Source organism: Lutra lutra, chromosome 10 (assembly GCF_902655055.1).
Source record: "Lutra lutra chromosome 10, mLutLut1.2, whole genome shotgun sequence".
Lineage (NCBI taxonomy): Eukaryota > Metazoa > Chordata > Mammalia > Carnivora > Mustelidae > Lutra > Lutra lutra.
Window position 1 is genome coordinate 37145267 of NC_062287.1, and position 20237 is coordinate 37165503.

At 43.4% G+C, this 20237-nt stretch overlaps 2 protein-coding genes across 3 annotated transcripts in view; both read right to left on the bottom strand.

The window, feature by feature from the left end:
* Positions 1–820: 820 nt before the first annotated feature.
* On the bottom strand, positions 821–2413 carry LOC125079692 (lysine-specific demethylase 4D-like). Its single transcript, XM_047693487.1, has one exon. It carries the CDS (start codon positions 2411–2413, stop codon positions 821–823), a length of 1593 nt encoding a protein of 530 aa, XP_047549443.1.
* Positions 2414–11873: 9460 nt separating this feature from the next.
* Positions 11874–20237, bottom strand: part of KDM4D (lysine demethylase 4D) — a 30428-nt gene continuing 22064 nt past the window's right edge. Inside the window, exons 1-2 of one of the 2 annotated variants that reach the window (XM_047692571.1) lie at positions 19395–19413; positions 11874–14367 (exon numbers count right to left, since the gene is read on the bottom strand). In XM_047692571.1, the coding sequence (XP_047548527.1) occupies positions 12445–14031 (1587 nt within the window). In that variant the 5' untranslated portion in view covers positions 14032–14367; positions 19395–19413 and the 3' untranslated portion in view covers positions 11874–12444. Of the gene's footprint in view, positions 14368–19394; positions 19414–20237 lie in introns of those variants that run through there. The other variant, XM_047692570.1, reaches the window with a different exon arrangement.

Consider the following 20237-nt stretch of genomic DNA (forward strand, 5'->3'; position numbering starts at 1 on the left):
TGTGTCAGAGCTGCCGAAGCAGAAGAAGCTTCTGGGGCTCAGTTGTGGCTGTAGCAATGCCCAGGGGCAGCCAGGATCAGTGACTTAGAGGCCCAGATGCAATATGAGGACAGAGGGGCTCGGTCAGATTCTCAGCAACATTCAGTGTTGCCCCAAATTACTGCGGGGCAGATATCCTGGGGGGTGACCTCAGAAACAAGCAGCGTCCGTGGCATCTAGGCCAAGGCAGAGCCCAAAGACCTTTTGGTGTTCAGGGGTGGGCTGAGATTCCCTGAGAAGTACTACAGCATTCTGTGGGGAGCTGTTGGGAGCCACTCACTGGGAGTCCTGGCTGTCCTAGCAGGAGAAAGTCTCTGGCATCTTTGGTAACCCGTCTTTTCCAAAAGACAAAGCCCCTCTACTGGGATAGGCCCAGCCTACACGTCCCCGGGTTGACAGTCAGATGCAGCTGTATTGGGCAAAGTCTTCAAAAGTCAACAGCTCAAAGGCTGAAGATCTTCCATCAGGCCTGAACAAATCCCAGGATTCAAAGAGCGCAGCTGCACTTGGCTTTAATCCCAGAGGATCAGAATCAGGGATGGAAGAGACGCTGGCAGCTGGAGCTGGTGTCGGATTCATAGAGGCATAAGTGTGGTCCATCATTACAACCTCGAGAGGGTCAGAGGGGCCCTGCAGTGCCCATCAGAGTTCCTGGGGAATGTTTTCTGAGTTCTGGCGACATCAGAAAGAGCGAGGTGAACACTGTCAGAGAAGCTAACTCTAATACTGTCCAGCAGGCATGGGCCAGGGTGCATCTGATAATCAGGATCCAATGGGGGCCCTAAGGGTTGAAGATCAGGGGCACAGGAGCACCCAGAAGCCTGAGCATAAAACCGGATCCAAGGCTCAGTGGTGCCGCCTTGTCCACCCAGCCTCCATCCAGAGGAAGGGGTTGAGCCTCAGAGTGGGGAGCTGTGTGCCCCACTCCCTCCAAGACGCGCCTCTTGGCCCGGGCTTGGAGGCTAGGCCCCTGAGCCCCCTGTTCCCGAGGACGACGACCAGGACCACACCTGCCAGGGGAGGGCCGGGGACCTGGGGCACAGGGAGTGGGGGGCTGTGGCCCGGTGGGTCCGGGCTCCCCGGAGGGGCGGGCGGGGACAGCCCCGCACTGGGCAGCAGAGGAAGAACTCTGGGCGGGTAAGGGGCGCGGGGAGGCCTGGCGCAGAGCCGGGCCGCGGCGGCGGCGGCGGGGGCTCCAGCCAGCAGCCCCGGGTCGCGGGGCCCGCGGGGCCCGTGGGGCCCGGCGCGGTGGCAGGTGCCGCAGGCTCCACGCGCCTCTCCCGGGGCCGCGCACCTCGCGCCAGGCGCTCAGCTCCGGACCGCCCGGCGCCACGGGCTCCGTGTGGTCCACGGCAGCCCGGTCCTGCCCGCGCTTCCACAGCTCATAGCGCTCGGGCTGCAGGATGCGCACGAAGGCGTCCATGGAAAAGGTGACCCTGGCCTCCCCGCAGCTGCACTGGGAGGCCACCTTGCCGTAATCGATCCAGCGCGGGGTGGCGAAGTTGATGGCTTCGGCGCAGTTGAAGCCGTGGTTGAAGCCAGAGTGGTAGCCATAGGGAAAGGTCACCATGAACTCGCCCGCCTCCTGCGTGATCCGACTGAACGGGATCCCGTTGTCCTTGAGCACCGTGGGCGAGATGAGAGCCACCTTGTGCCGCAGGAAGGCCTCGCAGGCGCGGGCGCTGCCGGGGAAGAGCTCCGTGGCCAGGCGTTCCAGGCGCTGGCCGTGCTCCGGGGGCACCGCGTACCAAGTCTTGGGCTCCCCGAAGTGCAGGTAGTTGATGCTGTACAGGTCCATGTCCTCCGTGTGCCAGGCGAACGTGGTCTTCCACATGCCGAAGTACAGGTACGGGGTGTTCACGCCCTCGATCACCACGCCGCACTCCTGCTCCAGCAGGTCCTGGATGGTTCCCAGGTGTCCCAGGTTCCACTCCTTGGTGTTTTCGTCGAACAAGGAGCCGCTGATGTCAGCGCCATAGATGGGAGAATCGTAGAGACGCGTCTTCCAGTATTTTCGCTCCAAATCCTCAAACCCCGAGTGTGGTGGAGTCTGATACTTCCCGCTGTTTGCCAGACGGCGGTACTCGCCCACTGTCGTGGCTTTCTTCTTTTTATGGTATTGAGTAAACACACCTGCCTGCCCGGAGACCACCTGCTGGAGGGGAGTTGCAATTAGGATGTCACTGATGTCGTCATAGGTCGGCCTGGCCCTCCATTCCTTGGGTGGAATCACCTTGGCGAGGCCTGCTCGGTGTGCACCCTGGGATTCCATGTAAGCAATGTATTTATTGAAATCTTTAAATTCCTCCGCGGTTGGGCGGAAGGTCATGACTGCATAACTTGCGTTCTGGGGACCACAGTGGTTAGACTTCATGGCAGCAGAAAGTCTCCTCAAGAACGTTTAAAAGCTAATTCTAAGAAAAGCAAACAGAATGTTTGAAAACAAATAGATGACAAAAGAAACACCAATTTAGCAACAATTAGAAGAAAATTGGTACAGAAGTGTTAATTTCAAAGTTAGAAATGCAGTGCAAAAATTGCACTGTTGGCCGGAGTGTCTATTGGTGTAGCCCCTATGGAAAACAGTGTGGAGGTTCCTCAAAGATTAAATAGAGCTAACACATGGACCTAGCAATCCCACTTCCCAGTATATACCCAAAGGAAATGAAAGCAGAGTACCAAAGAGAGATCTGTACCTCCATGTTTATTGCAACATTATTCACAATGGCCAAGATATGGAAGCAACCCAAGTGTCCACGCATAGATGAAAGGATAAAGAAGTGGTATATACATATACAATGGGATCTCATTCCGCCATAAAAACGGGTGAGATCTTGCGGTTTGCAGCAACATTAATGGACCTAAAGAGTATAATGGTAAGTGAAATAAGTCAGACAAAGACAAAGACCCTATAATTTCACTTATATGTGGAATTTAAGAAACAAAAGAAAAGAACAAACAAACAAGAAAGAAGCAAACGAAGACATAGACTCTTAAATACAGAGAACAAACTGAGGGTTGCGAGGGGGGTTGAGGGGGATGGGTGAAACAGTTGAAGGTGATTTAGAGTACACTTATCGTGATGAGCACTGAGTAATGTATAGCATTGTTGAATCACTATATGGTACAACTGAAACCAATATAACACTGAATGTTAATTAAACTCCAATAAAAATAATTCTCAACTTCTCTATTAACAAGAAAGGTGTGATGTGTGTGTGTGTGTATATATATATATATACACACACACACTAGGGAATACCATTCATCTTTCACGAGAAAGATGGAGATCCTACCATTTGGGACAACATAGACCTTGAGAGCATGATGCTAAATGAGGTAAACCAGATAGAGAAAGACAAATACTGCATGTTATCCCTTATACACGGAATCTTGAAAAAAAAATTTTTAAGTTGAAACAGAAACAGAGTGGAAAAAGTCGTTGGGAGGGGCTGGGAACAATAGGAAGAGGTTAGTAAAAGACTAAGGTGAGAATGTTCTGAGGAGCTAATGTAAAACACAATAACTATCCTTGATAAACTGTGCTGCATAATTGAAATTTTATGAGAGTAGAAATTAAATGTTCTCACCAAAATATACAAAATAAAAAAGTAAATACTCTAGGTGACTGAACCACCCAGGGACCCCTCAGTTTGTTTTCTGAGGCTACGAGCATAACCTTGAAGCTAAACCCAGAAGGGCCAACCTTGGATAAGCACTTTATAGGGTAAATGATATCTAGGGCAAAAGTTGCAAAAACCTTAAGCAAAATTTTATCAAATTTTTACCACAATAGAGCATTAAAAGAATAACACATCGTGATAAATTATTGCAAGGATGCTTTAAAAACTAACAGTTTGGGGGCCCCTGGGTGGCTCAGTCAGTTAAGCAATGGACTCTTGATTTCTGCTCAGGTCATCATCTCGGAGTCCAGGGATAGAGCCCTGCATCAGGCTCCATGATCAATAGCGGAGGCTGCTTATCCCTCTCGCACCCCCACTTGTGCTCTCTCTCTCTCAAATAAATAAATAAAACCTTCTAAAAAGTTAAAAAAAAAAAAACCTCTAGCAGTGTTACTGAATACCATAACAAATGAAATGGAAAAGTCATCATCTTATATCATGCAGAAAAATATCTGAAATAACTCAAAATCTATTTCATTATTTTAATACACATATTTTAAAAAAGAGGAAAGGAGTCCCAGAACAGAAAAAAAAAAAGTGCTATGTAAACTACAAGCAGACAAAAAATACAGAACATAAGTGTGGACATTAATTGTTCACTTAATGTATATACTCATAATCCTTAGTGGGTAAACACTTGAAACAATCTAATTAAAACCTAATCATGTTGCATCAAAAGATAAATTATTAGAAATAATAGGGTTTAACAAAGTTTCTAGACACAGATTAGCATCCAGAAATCTAGAGCATTCTGCACACCAGTTAATAATCAATTGGACAGTAGTCTCCCCTTGTCCTCTGGGGATACACTCCAAGACCTCCATGGGATGCCTGAAACCGATGATAGCACCGAATCCCATATGTATTGTTTTTTTCCTATACGTGTTTCTATGCTACAGTTTAATGTATAAATTAGGCACAGTGAGAGATTAACAGCAACAACCATAAAACGGGACAATTATAACAGTACACAGAATTAAAGTTATGTGAATGTTATCTCTTCCTCTCTTCCAATAAGTGTACTCCTCTTTCTTACCATGTGAGAGATGATAAAATGCCTACGTGATGAGTGAAGTAAGGTGAGTGACGAGGCCCTCGGAGGTACCACTGGACTACTATTGACTTTCTGAGCAAACATCAGAAGGAGGACCTCTGCTTCTGGACCTCAACTGACCAGAAGTCATGGAAGTGGAGGAAAGCAACACTGTGGATTAGAGGGGCTGCTCTAATGGGATTGCAAGAAGGTTTCCATCCCTTTTTGCAACAGAAATACAAGATCCCAAAGAAAAAAACTAAAAATGATAGGTACATAATAGTTGTACTTTGAATGCATAAATAAAGAATTTTACCAGGGAAAAGTTGCTTTCTGATATAAAATGTCCTCATTTCATCTGTTTTATGCTTTAAAGGAGAAAACAAAAGCAAAACCCAAAGAAAATGCTTGCTTTCTACTAGCTTAAGACCTTGATATTAAATGAGGATACACATTAGACCATAGAAATGGTCCCCTTTAAGGATTCAGCCTCTAAATGAAACTTGCTTTGCTCAAACTCCAGCTATACTGTCCCACCCTAATTCTAATTCAATCAGCCCCATCCCAAATCTGCTAGCCCCATACCCAGTCAAGGTCTCTAATTTAGTCCCACGTATTTCCCAGTTCCCTGACTTTTTTTTTAAGGTTTTATTTATTTATTTAAGAGAGAGCAAGCACAGAGGGAGAGTGAGAGGGAGAAGCAGAATCCTCACTGAGCAGGGAGCCTGACATGGGGGCTCCGATCCCAGGACCCAAAATCAGGACCTTAGCCCAAGGCAGATGCTTAACCAACTAACCCAGCCAGGAGCCCCCTCAGTTCCCTTTCTGTTCATTCATTCCTTTGCGGTTCTAGGAAATCCTCTTAATTCTCTTGGATACCAGCCTGCTAAATGCAGTGCTTTTTCCTGAAAATCTGTGATTTTTACCAAGAAGATAGTAAGAAAAAAAATTAAACCCACACATCTGAAAACAAGTTTAAAAATAAGAAAACTGTTTTAACTCAAGGAAATGATAATCCCAATGCATATTTCTCAATTGTAAATTGTATATATATGTGTGTGTGTATATACACACACACACATATATATATACACACACACATATGTATATATGACTACAGTTACTTTCTTAAATTTATAACAGAAAAATAATTCTTTTGCTCACAAGCACAAATAACAAAGTGACATACCTTCTACCAAAGAAACTGATTCCAGCTGAAGGTACTCCAGGACCCAGAGAGGCAGTGTCCTCTTACTAGCTAGCCTCCTAGTGTAGCCAGGAGTCCTAATGGCTCTAGTTTTATACCTGGCCAGTAACCTATTTTGATTTAATCAGTGTCCATCTAATGTAATCATGGGGCTAGGGTCTTTGGTAGTTATCCTACTTTCTCTAAGCTCTTCTGTTTTTTTTTTTTTTAAACCAATCTTTAAATCAAGCAAACCAATCTTTAAACCAAGGAAATTAAGGTTGAAAATAAAGGAGTGGGAGAGTCAAACCAGGCAAATATTAAACAAAAGATAGTAATTAACATTAAATGCATTTATAGGATAAAAGAAAGATGTCTTGTAGTTATCAAAGAGAAAACTCACTAGAAAAATATTAACAGCAATACACTTTATCTAACCACATTGCAGCAAGAGATCTAGAACACAAAGATGGAGAATTTTATGGAAGATGTTTTCAGTACATATAAAACATAAGTATAAAACATTTATAAAAATTCACTGGTTGTTGGGGCCCTTGGGTAGCTCAGTTGTTAAGAGGACATCCTAGGATATAGTTGACCAGTACTCCCCCAAATTGTCAAGTTTCTATATATGCATTTTTGTGAGAAACAAGGAAAGACTGAGAATCTATTACAGCCGAGAGAAACCTAAGGAGACATTTTTAAAAAAATTTTTAAAGATTTTATTTATTTATCTGACAGACAGAGATCACAAGTAGGCAGAGAGGCAGGCAGAGAGAGGAAAGGAAGCAGACTCCCTGCTGAGCAGAAAGCCCGATGCGGGGCTTGATCCCAGGACCCTGGGATCATGACCAGAGCAGAAGGCAGAGGCTTTAACCCACTGAGCCACCCAGGCACCCCTAAGGAGACATTTAAAACTTAATGAAGGTGGTAGCTTGGATGGCGTCTTGGAACAGAAAAAGAACATTGGGTAAAACCTGAGGTAATCTGAACAAGCTACGGCCTTTAGTAAATCATAACATTTGATACTCATTTGTTAATTGTGACACATGCATCATGGGGGAAGTTAGGGGGAAAGAGGTCATGATCTTGGAGTCCTGGGATGGAGCCCCCCATTGGGCTCCTTGCTCAGTGGGGAGTCTGCTTCCTCTTTCTCTGACTCTCCCCTCCTCCTGCTCTTGTTCGTTCTCTTCCTCTCTCAAATGAATAAAAAAAAAAAATCTTTAAAAAAAATTCTAGAGGAAAAGGTGTGTGGGATTGGTTGGGGGATATGGGGACTTTCTGAACTATCTTCTTAATTTTTCATTAATCTAAAGCTGTTCTAGAGTCACGTGGGTGGCTCAGTCAGTTAAGCATCTGCCTTCAGCTCAGGTCATGATCTCGGGGTCCTGGGAGGGAGCCCCATGTTGGGCTCCTTGCTCAGTGGGGAGTCTGCCTCTCCCTCTCCATCTGCTCCCCCTTTGTGCTCTTTCACTCTCTCTCTGTCTCAAATAAGTAAAAATCTTAAAATTAATTAATTAATTAATGAACTTAAAACCTGTCCCCAAAATAAAATATTACTAAATATAAAAAATAAATAACAAAAGAAGCTATCCATAAAGGATATTAGAATGAAAAATATTGGAAATATGATATAGACTTTTTAAGTCTACAAAACAATATGAATCTAATGATTTTATGAACCACTGCATGACTTAATTTTTTCAGAGCAGAAAGCAGTTTTTTTAACATTTTAAAATTATGAAATATAGAGTGCTTACGGAAATTTGGAAAGCATATATGTACTGTTAACAAACAATTACAGAGTAAACAAAAATAGAACTACCACCCAGGTCAAGAGAAGAGAACTTCACCAGGGACCCAGGATGCTGCCTTGTGCTTCTGCTCTGGGATCACAGCCCCCACTGCCTTCTAGGCTAATCCTACCCTAACAACAGGCATATTCATTTTGGTAAACAATATAAAATTGAAATTTTGTCCATTTTTGAAAACTTCATATAAACATATCAATAGAATCGTACCTTATGTACCTTCCTGTGTTCTTCTCTGTATTTTTTTTTTTTTTTGGTCATTTTTATGTTGCCACACGTAGCTGGACTCTGTTCTGTCTCAGGGCAGTCCAGTACTCACCATACACACGTTTATGCTGTGGATGGACCTGTGAGTTGCCTCCGCTTCTGGTCCCATTACACAGAGCGTCGCTCTGAAAATTCTCCAACATGTCCAACACACATGCATTCATACCTGGAGGATGGATTTCTTTTTTTTTTTTTTTTTTTTGAGAATGGATTTCTTGGTCATAGAATGTGAATTCATCCTTTATCTTGCCAAATTGGTTTTTTTCCTAATTGTTTTTACCAATTTACATGTGCCCTAGCTTCATATGAGGGTCTTGGTTGTTCTTCACGCTTGCAAATCTTTGATGATTTGTCAGCCTTTTAGTTTTAGCCAATCAGGTGATGGCACAGGAGTATCCTGTTATTATTTGCATTTCCTTGACTGCAAAGGAGGGTGAGCGATTTTTTCATATGCTTCTTAGCCACTAGGATTTCCTCCTTCATTAAGTGCTTAATCAAGTATTTTGTCCATTTTTTCTGCTGGGTTGTCTGTCTTTCTTTGGAGGAATTATTTATATATTCTAGATATTAGCTCTTTCTTGGATATGAGTAATACAATATGTTTCTTTTCCTTGATTTGTCTTTTCACTCCCTTTTTTTCCCTTTCCTTTTCTTTCTTTTTTTTTTTTTTCTAGAAAGAGAGAGAGAGAGTGTGCTGGGGGTAGGGACAGAGGGCAAGGGAGAGAGAGAATCTTAAGCAGACTTCATGCCCAGAACGGAAACCCATCTCACAACCCTGAGATCGTGACCTGAGCCGAAATCAAGAGTCCCACACTTAACCAAGCAGGCCACTCAGGCGCCCCTCTTTTCCATATCTTTTGATGAATAGAGTCCCTCTTTACCTCTAATAGTACTATATTATTAAAAAGTAGCTAACACATATGGTGACTATCAAATGCCAGACACTGTTCAAAATAGTCTGCATAGAATAATTCATTGAATCTTCATAACGACCCGATCAGGGGAGGCCTCCAATTAAGCCTCAGGTTTCTCAGGTGAGGAAGCAGAGTCAGGGTGACATTAAGCAACTCGCTCAAAGTGACAGATGTAGTAAGTGATGGAGTCAGATATTCAAACAAGAATCTCCAAGATTACTCCTTAAAAGGAAGACAAAGAAGGGCGACTTCTCCATTATCAGTCGGTGATAACTGAATGGCAATGAACAAAATCCATCTGTGTACGAGAAAGAGAGGCCCAACACAGACACTGTGTACGTAGGAATCTGAATATAATGGAGGTGGTACACCAAGCTGGTGGGGGGTGGGGGGCGATGTACTGTTTTTGAGAGGAAAAAAAAGTAGAACTCTACTTCATATCACTTACATAAACTTGAAGTGGATCGCAGACTGAAGGTTCAAAACGGGGCTAGCAGAGAAAACACTGAAGAATGTCTTCTTGAGCTCAGCGTGGAAAAAAAATGTCTTCAAGAACCAAAGGACCATGATAGAAGTATCTTCTACATTTAACTGACTTCAGTGTCGTGACTCTGATGGTTAATTTTATGTGTTGACTTGACTGGGCTAAGAGATGCCCAAGTAGCTGGTAAAGAAATTATTTCTGGGAGGGTCTGTATGTGTATCTCAGGAAGAGATTAGTGTTTGCATCAGTAAACTGAGTAAAAGATCACCTTCACCACTACAGGGGCGCTGATCCAAGCCATCAAAAACTAGAACAAAAGAGCAGAGGAAACATAAATTCAATCTCTCTGCTAGAGATGACATATCATCTTGGCCTTCCCTGGGACATCAGACGTGGGTCCTTCTGGTTCCCGGGTGTTTGGATTGTGAAAGCTAGCAATGGAGTGCACCTCACTAAAATGGAGTCAGGGTGTTTGGCAGGGGGAGCGCTCACGTCCTACCCTTCATAGTCAGTTACAGACCCAACAGGAAGAGACAGACTTGACCTTATAGTCCATCTTCTAAGTGGGTACCACTGTCTTCTAGCTAGAGGAAGAGACACTACCTCATCTCTGGCAAAAGCTCAGCCAATGAAAAACCACCACACTTGAAACTTCCAGTTTATTCCAGTGAAGCTTTCCCAACTTACCCTTTCTCCTTAAAAAAGTATGTCTCTCCTTTTTCTCTGGACTTGCCTATGGTTTTGCCCGGGTTTGTTTGTCCCAGACTGCGATGCTTTTTTATTCCCAAATAAACCCATCTTTTGCTGGTAAAATAACTGGTTTTTACTTTTTAAGGTTGACAGGACCCAGATTCAGGCTTACACCATTAGCTGCCAGATTTTCGGGCCTTTGGACTCCTGCTGAATCGCACCACCATATTTCTGGGTCTTCAACTGGTAGAACATCAGTCTAACAGATCACAGGATTTCTTGGTCTCTGTAACAACATGAATCAATACCTACAATACTAAAAACTCCTCTTATTTGTATGCATTATATATAATATATGCATATATACATATGTATATATTAATAGATCTATAGATATACAAAAAGAAACTAGTCTTGTTTTTCATCATACAAAAAATATAGTGAATTAATATTCTGAATATCACAAAACTTCTACAGATCAATTAAAAAAAAGTCAACCTCCCAAAAGTAGGCAAAGCCTAAGCTAGAGGGAGGGGAGTGGTGGTTTGCTTCTCTGACATGTTTCCTTCTCTAGCCAAGCCATCATTTTCAATTTCCAAGATTTATTCGGAGTTTTCTGCTTCTGCACGTTTTAAATATGGACATCAAAATGACCACATCTCACTGGTATTTTTTTTTTAAGATTTTATTTCTTTATTTGACAGACAGAGATCACAAGCAGGCAGAGAGGCAGGCAGAGAGAGAGAGAGGGGGAAGCAGGCAGAGATGCAGGCAGAGAGAGAGAGGGGGAATCAGGCTCCCTGCCGAGCAGAGATCCCGATGCGGGGCTCGATCCCAGGACCCTGAGACCATGACCCGAGCTGAAGGCAGAGGCTTTAACCCACTGAGCCACCCAGGCGCCCCACATCTCACTGGTATTACTGAGACCTTCTACCTATGTCTCCTGCCCCCGGAATTGTCACAGAACAACTAAGCTGACTGTTAAGTATATAAGTCACAGCATGTCAAGGGCTGTTTCAAACTTCCACTGCCTTCCCATTTCAAGTTGGGAAAAAACTCAAATACTTGACATGAGCCACGAGGGCCAGCATATGGTGCCCTGACTCTCTCCTTCTTCCTCTCTATGCCCAGACGCAAAGAGCTTTCTTTCTCTTCCTGAGAAAACATACATTCCATGTTAGGTCAATTATACTGATAGTTTCCTCTAAGTGGAAGTCAGCTGTGGACCTATCTTAGTTGGGCCTTGGAAAAGGTCTACTGCTTAATCCAACTTCCCCAGACTACTGGAACCCAGGCAGGCCCTACCCATTCTGGTCTATATCCCCTCCCCTTCAGGTTCTTTCCAGCACAGAGTACCAGATGAAATTTATCTTGTTGATTCATTTGTGCACATGTTTACTGCAGGAATCAGTGATTGCACTATGCGAAATATGCATACAACATGGAAAAGGCCATGCAGACTCAGGGGAAGATACTCAGATGACCGCACGTTAGTCCTCTGCTCACCTCCCAGCAACTCGGGTGCTCCTGCCTGGCAAAGGACCAGGTGATTTCTGTCCTTCGTCCTTAAGGTAGGGCTGCAAACCTAATCCCCTCACCTACCCAGTTAGTAGTATCCAAGAACCACCCTCCAAACTCCTTCCTCAACACCACACAAGGCAGCCAGCCCATAAAATCAGTCTTGCTTGAAATGTTTTGATATAATTATCAAGAGAAGTACAGGAAAGAAAAACTTCCACCCCTCAATCAGTTGAATGGACAATATTTATTAGAAACAAAGTCAGATCTGAACAGTTTGGTTTTATATGTAATACGTTTGTGAACAAATACTGGCGATAACACATTTTGAATACATTGAAGCCTCAGAAAGATGATAAATTATTTTCTGAGCTTCTCCTGACCCATTGGTGGAAAGGGCCTAGTTTTTCAAGAAAAGGGGGAAAGGGGGTGGAGAGGAAAGGGAAGGAGATTGAGGAGAACCAAAACCCAGCAGCATTCATAGTTGGCCCAGAGGATAGGAGTCTGGGGGAGATGAGGCTCTGGCCACCTCCACAGGACCCAGCTCGCAGACACACAAGAATGCCTAGTGGATGAAAGCTCAGCTGGCGAAACGGGCATCAGCAGTGTCCAAAGACATTCCAGGGTCTGGCAGAAAGAACAAATTATGGCGAACTTGGTAAAGAACATGGACTCAATGCATCAGTGGCAACATCACAGGACTCTCAAGCAAGACCAGTGTCCTGCAAGTTCGCCCAAAGCTCTGACATAAATATGGCCAGTCTCCAGAAGACTGTGGCCACACTCAAGAGCAGTGGGTTACAAAAGTGTCCCCTAGGCTTAGGGGACGGGGGCACAGCCAGACACGGAAGCCTCAGCAGCTTGCCTGAGCCCAGGGCTCAGTGGTGCCGCCTTGTCCACCCAGCCTCCGTCCACAGGAAAGGGCTGAGCCTCAGAGTGAAGAGCTGTGTGCCCCGCTCCCCCCAAGACGCGCCTCTTGGCCCGGGCTTGGAGGCTAGGCCCCTGAGCCCCCTGTTCCCGAGGACGACGACCAGGACCACACCTGCCAGGGGAGGGCCGGGGACCTGGGGCACAGGGAGTGGGGGGCTGTGGCCCGGTGGGTCCGGGCTCCCCGGAGGGGCGGGCGGGGACAGCCCCGCACTGGGCAGCAGAGGAAGAACTCTGGGCGGGTAAGGGGCGCGGGGAGGCCTGGCGCAGAGCCGGGCCGCGGCGGCGGCGGCGGGGGCTCCAGCCAGCAGCCCCGGGTCGCGGGGCCCGTGGGGCCCGGCGCGGTGGCAGGTGCCGCAGGCTCCACGCGCCTCTCCCGGGGCCGCGCACCTCGCGCCAGGCGCTCAGCTCCGGACCGCCCGGCGCCACGGGCTCCGTGTGGTCCACGGCAGCCCGGTCCTGCCCGCGCTTCCACAGCTCATAGCGCTCGGGCTGCAGGATGCGCACGAAGGCGTCCATGGAAAAGGTGACCCTGGCCTCCCCGCAGCTGCACTGGGAGGCCACCTTGCCGTAATCGATCCAGCGCGGGGTGGCGAAGTTGATGGCTTCGGCGCAGTTGAAGCCGTGGTTGAAGCCAGAGTGGTAGCCATAGGGAAAGGTCACCATGAACTCGCCCGCCTCCTGCGTGATCCGACTGAACGGGATCCCGTTGTCCTTGAGCACCGTGGGCGAGATGAGAGCCACCTTGTGCCGCAGGAAGGCCTCGCAGGCGCGGGCGCTGCCGGGGAAGAGCTCCGTGGCCAGGCGTTCCAGGCGCTGGCCGTGCTCCGGGGGCACCGCGTACCAAGTCTTGGGCTCCCCGAAGTGCAGGTAGTTGATGCTGTACAGGTCCATGTCCTCCGTGTGCCAGGCGAACGTGGTCTTCCACATGCCGAAGTACAGGTACGGGGTGTTCACGCCCTCGATCACCACGCCGCACTCCTGCTCCAGCAGGTCCTGGATGGTTCCCAGGTGTCCCAGGTTCCACTCCTTGGTGTTTTCGTCGAACAAGGAGCCGCTGATGTCAGCGCCATAGATGGGAGAATCGTAGAGACGCGTCTTCCAGTATTTTCGCTCCAAATCCTCAAACCCCGAGTGTGGTGGAGTCTGATACTTCCCGCTGTTTGCCAGACGGCGGTACTCGCCCACTGTCGTGGCTTTCTTCTTTTTATGGTATTGAGTAAACACACCTGCCTGCCCGGAGACCACCTGCTGGAGGGGAGTTGCAATTAGGATGTCACTGATGTCGTCATAGGTCGGCCTGGCCCTCCATTCCTTGGGTGGAATCACCTTGGCGAGGCCTGCTCGGTGTGCACCCTGGGACTCCATGTAAGCAATGTATTTATCGAAATCATTAAACTCTTCTTTGGTTGGATGAAATATCATTATGGTACAGCTTGGGTTCTGAGCACAGCTGGCCTTAGACTTCATAGCTTCCATTAATAAGCACCGAGCTTCACAAAGTTTTTCAGTATGTTCTAGATAGTTGAGGATACTGGAAAATGCTATATTTTAACAAATGGGTCTGAGAGTCTGAGCCACTAGGAACCACCAGTGGACCTTTATGAAAATGAAATGATGATAATGTTCCTTAGGCTTGCCGATTCCCCAACGAATGATGCTCTGGGTAGAGGAGTTGCCTAGAACTGAACTAGCGCAGGTAAAGCCTGTGCTGCTCTTGAGTCAGTACCCAGCTCTGTTCCCTGGAGGTGTATTGATCACTCAGTCTGGGGCAGGTATACAGGTTATTTCTTCAGGGCAGTGTTTAAACAAAGCCTAAAAGGAAGAATACAAAAGGGTTGAAAATTAATGTTGCAAAAGTTATTAGAGAGTTACAAATAAAATGCCACTATGGAATATTATTGCACACTCAAAGAAAGGCTAGAAGTTTATAAGATTAACAAAACAAGAGGTGGTGTGGATGTGGAACAATGGGAGGGGTTATATTCTAATAAAGAGAATGGAAATCATTACATTCACCTTGTAGAACTATTTGGACAGTATATACCAAAATTGAGCATCTGCTTGTGTAACATTGAACACATGCCTGTGCTATGATTGAACGGTTCCCACAATATGCATGGCTCTGCACTGACAGTCACCTCCAAGAATGTCTATAACATTATTTCTAGTGGCCAAATACTGGAAACAACCTAAATGCCCATCAGCAGTAGAATGGATAAATACGTGATGGTATATCCATATAATGGAATACAATACAGCAACGAGGACAAAAAATTACAAAGAAATATAAGAATAACTTTATAATCATTATACTAAGCAAAATCATCCAGTCTCAAAAGAATACCTACTCCATGATTCCATTTTTATAAAGATAAAAAGGAGGCAAAGTAATCTATGTTAGAAGTCAGAGTAGTGATTACCTTTGGGAAAGAGAGAGATTGTGCGTGGAGACATAAGGGTGCCTCTGGAGCATGTTAATATTCTTGTTTTGAACCTAGGTGCTGGTTACACAGCCATCAGAAGAGCTAGTTGTGATAATTCATTAAGCTATGATGATTGTCACAAACGTCCATATGTTTATCTAAAACTAGAGCTTAGGTGCAGCTCAACAACAGTAGTAGGGTACATAGAGCCCACATAGTAGACACCTCTGAAGTGCCTGGTTCTAGTGAATAGGGGGCATTGTGCTGTAGGGCACCACAGGACCTCTTTTTTATAGGGCCATCACTTTCCAAGATCAGTACATAGCTGACTTTCCTATTGGGAAACAGACACAGAGAGTTTAACAAAACGAGGAGACAGAGGAATATGTCCCAAATGAAAGAAGAGGACAAAACCACAGGAAAAGAGCTAAATGAAATGTAGACAACCAATATGCCTGATAAAGAATTAAATGTAGTGATCATAAAGATACTCAGGGACTTGAGGAGAGAGGGGAGGATCTCAGTGAGACCTTCAACAAAGAGATAGAAAATATAAAAAGAACCAATCAGAGATAAAGAACTCAGTAACTGAAATTGGAAAAAAAAATACACTGAAGGGAATCAATAGCAGATGAGAGGAGGCAGAAGAGCAGATCAGCAACTTGGAATACAGGGCAATGGAAAGCAACAAAGCTGAAAAGCAGAAAGAAAAAATGAGTAGTAAAAAATGAGAATAGGTTAAGGGAACTGCATGACATCATCCAGGGAAATAACATTTGAATTATAGGGACCTCAGAATATGAGAGAGAATGGGGCAGAAAATTTATTTGAAGAAATAACTAAAAACTTTCAAGACATTTAGATCCAAGAAGCACAGAGAGACCCCAACAAAATTAACCCAAAGAGGTCCACACCAAGACATGTAATAATTAAAATGGCAAAGGTAGTGGAGGAGAATCTTAAAAGCAGAAAGAGAAAAGAAAACAGTTACATATGAAAAAAAAAAAAAAACCATAAGGCTATCAGCTAACTTTTTAGTAGAAACTTTGTAGGCCAGGAGAAAATGGCATGATATATTCAAAGTACTGAAAGAAACAGACTTGCAACCAAGAATACTCTTACCTAGCACCATTATCATTTGGAGTAAAAGGAAAGACAAAGAGTTTCCCAAGACAATTTCAGTAATTAAATGTAAATGGGCTAAATGCTCTAATAAAAAACCATAGAGTGACAAAGGAGTATACTACATAATGATAAAGGGAACAATCCAACAAGAGGATATAACAACTATAAATATGCACCCGATATGGCAGCAGCTAGATACATAAAGAAACTATTGATTGACATAAAGGAAGAAATTGACAATAATTCAATAATAGCAGGGGGCTTTAACCCCCACTATATCAATGGATAGATCATGCAGACAGAAAATCACAAGGAAACAGTGGCTTTGAAATGACCCAATGGACTAGATAGACCTAACAGATAAACTCAGGACATTCCAAACCCCAACAGTGGAATGCACATTCTTTTCAAGTGCACATGGAATATTCTCCAGAAGAGATCACATTAGACCACAAAACAAGTCTCAGTAAATTCAAAAATACTGAAATCATATCATGTGTCCTTTCTGACTAGAACACTATGAAACCAGAAATCAAGAAAAAATCTGGAAAGAACTAAAATACACGGATGCGAAATACTATTAAACAATAAATGATTCAACCAAGAAATCAAAGAGGAAATAAAAAAATACATGGGAAACAAAAAAAAAGAAAAAAGAAAAAACTACAGTCCAAAATCTTGGGATGCAAAAAAAGCTGTCCTAAAAGGGAAGTTTATAGCAGTAGAGGTCTACCTCAAGAAACAAGAACAGTCTCAAATAAATAACCCAAACTCATACCTAAAAGAGCTAGAAAAAGAAAAACAAAGCTCAAAGCCAGTAGAAAGAAGGAAATAAAAAGGATTAGAGCAGAAATAAATGAAATAGAGACTTAAAAAAATCTAATAAAACAGCTAAATGAAACCAGGATAAGATAAGTTTGATAAACCTTTAGCCAGACTTATCAAGAAAAAAGAGAGAGGACTCCCAATAAATAAAATCAGAAACAAAGGAGAAGAAATAACTGACACCCCAGAAATAAAGAAGATTTTTTAAAGTTTTTTTTTTTATTTTTTAAAAGATTTTATTTATTTATTTGACAGACAGAGATCACAAGTAGGCAGAGAGACAGGCTCAGCAGGCTTCCTGCTGAGCAGAGAACCCGATGCGGGACTCGATCCCAGGACCCTGGGATCATGACCTGAGCCGAAGGCAGAGGCCTTAAGCCACTGAGCCACCCAGGTGCCCAATAAAGAAGATTTTTAATCCCAATATACTTAACATACAGTGTTGAATTAGTTTCAGGTGTACAATATAGTGATTCAACAATTCTACACATCACGTTGAGCATTGGGTAATATATAGAATTGTTGAATCATTACATTGTATACCTGAATCTAATATAACATTGCCTGTTAATTATACCACAATAAAAAAGAAAAATAATAAAAATAAAATAAAGATAGAGTTTAGGTATTAAGCTAGTACTAAAGAAGATGAAGATACATATTTCATTGTACTAAAAGGAATAGTGAATAAAAATAAATAATAAACACTGAATTGAAGGAGCTCGAAATTAGATAGGAGGAGAAGAAACAAATGACAAGGAATAAAGGTGAAATTAATGAAAGATAATACATGAAAAACAAGGATGAAGACCAAAACTATTCTTTGAAGAGACTAATAAAAACACACCATGAATATAACTGATCATAAGAGAGAAGATAATAAGCAAGACTAGAAATTAAGTAGTGCACGAATCTAGTAATACAGTAGAAAAAAAATTAATCTCCAAAGAGAATCTTCTTGGCATCCTGACATCAAAATTTTCAAAAAAGAATAATTTTCTACAGAGGAAACATATCCAAAATGGATCCAAGAAAAACTAGAAAGCATAAACACAAAAATATAAGAATCCAATTCAAAGTATGACCCCTAAAAGCCCAATAGATAGATCATATTGTAGGCGATTCTAGCAAACTTTTAAGAAACAGTTAACTCTTACTAATGCAAATTCTTTCAGAGTATAGAAAAGTTAGAAAGCTACTCAAATGAGGCCATTATCTCTGGCAATAAAATCAGAAAAGGACAAAAAAAATTTAAGCTAGAGGCCATCTTTAGTAATAAACATAGATGAAAGCTACACAGGATATTATCCAACCAAATAAAGCAACATATTAAAAGAATAATACCTCATGACCAAATGGAATGTATCCCAGGAATGAAAGAATGATTCAACATCTGAAAATCTAATGATATAATTCAGAATATTAACAAAGAAAATGAGAAATATCATCATCTTGTAGGTACCAAAAAACCGTTTGATGAAATATGACACTCATTCATGACTTTAAAATTCTTTACTTGTAAACCACTAAGAAATAGTTCTATAGTAAGATAAAGGATTTCAATGTAAAAAATATATAGCAAGCATCGTTCTTAACAGTGAAACAAAAGAAACATTCTTAACCAAAAAAAAAAAAAAGCTGCATGAATATGCTCTCTCTCAGAATCTTAAAAAAAAAAAAAGATGCAACAGCTAAATACTTCATTAACACAATCTCAAGAGGTCCCTTAATACTGTTTGCTAATTCTTTTAAATTCCTAATTTCTTAGTTTTTCTGCTCTCCAAACATTGTTTTATCTTTCCCATCTTCAAGTTTGAGCATGCCTACTCCATCCCACTTAGAATCCTTCATATGTCCTAAAATTACCTCCCTACCTGATCTGGCCCAAAATTACCTCTTTTTTTTATTTTTCTCTTTTAAGATTTATTTTTTTAAAAAGATTTTATTTATTTGAGAGAGAAAAAGAGAGAGAGAGAGCGAGCATGAGTTTGGGTGGGGGCAGGTTGGGGGCAGAGGGAGAAGCAGATTCCCCAGTGAGATGGGAGCCTGGCCCAGAACTCAATCCCAGGACTCTGGGATCATGACTTGAGAGGAAGGCAACTGCTTAACCAACTGAACCACCCAGGAGCCCCCCACCATTACCTCTTAATGCTCAACACCACGGCTTTCTACTTACCCCTTGCTCTTCAGTTCCAACCACATTCCTGTGTCTCAAACAAGCTTGGAGTGGGGGCGCCTGGGTGGCTCAGCTGCTTAGGCATCGGCCTTTTGGCTCAGGTCATGATCTCTGGGTCCTGGGATCGAGCCCCACATTGGGCTTCACTTAGCAGGGAATCGGCTTCTCTCTCTCCTTCTCCCCCTCCCCACTGCTCATTCACTCTCTCAAATAAATAAATAAAATCTTAGGAAAAAAGAAATCTGGAGTACTCCTGCTTAATGGTCTTCCTACACAGAAAACTCTCTTACCTCCCTCAAGTCTCAGCTCAAATATCACCTTCCCAATAGTCTTGTTTTGGGTGAGATGGTTTTCTCTCAAGAAAACGACTCCAAATGAAACATGAACTGATGATCGGGACTTAAATATCTCTTCAAAATTCTAATCAAATTGGCTCCACCCAAACTCCATCATCCCTAGTCCAGTCACAATTGAATCCAATCAACTAGCCAACCATGTCTTCTGAGGGAACCACGGTTCCTTGTTCTAGTAAATAGGCCTCATTTTCAATGTCACCAGCCCACAAAGCATTGGGTGTTTTGCCTGAATTTTTTTTTCCTCAGAGATTTCTTATAAGAAAATAAAGAATAACTGCCATCCTTCAACAAATCTGAAATCATATTTTTAAAAACATTTTACTTATTTATTTGAGAATGAGAATAAGTGCACAAGCAGGCGGGAAGGGTAGAAAGAAAGGGAGAAGCAGACTCCCTACTGAGCAGGGAAGCTGGATGCGGGGCTCGATCCCAAGACCCCGAGATCATGAACTGAGATGAAACCAGACACTTAACTGACTCAGCCACCTGGGTGCCCCCTGAAATCTTATTTTAAAAATAAAAACAATTTGTAAGCTCAAACAGCTTTTCCTGCACCCAGAGCTACTGTGGCTGAAGAAACTGCTAAGACGACAGGATGGAAGTGAGTCAGGAGGAATGGCTGGAAGATGAAATGGAGAGGTTCACGCTGGGCTCTCTACTACCAGATAAACCTAGGCTTACCTATGAGGGAGACAAATAAGCCTGCTTCTATCTTAAGTTGGTGTGTGAAATCAGAGCAGATCCTAGAGATCCTGAGTCCACTCGGAGTCACCTTAC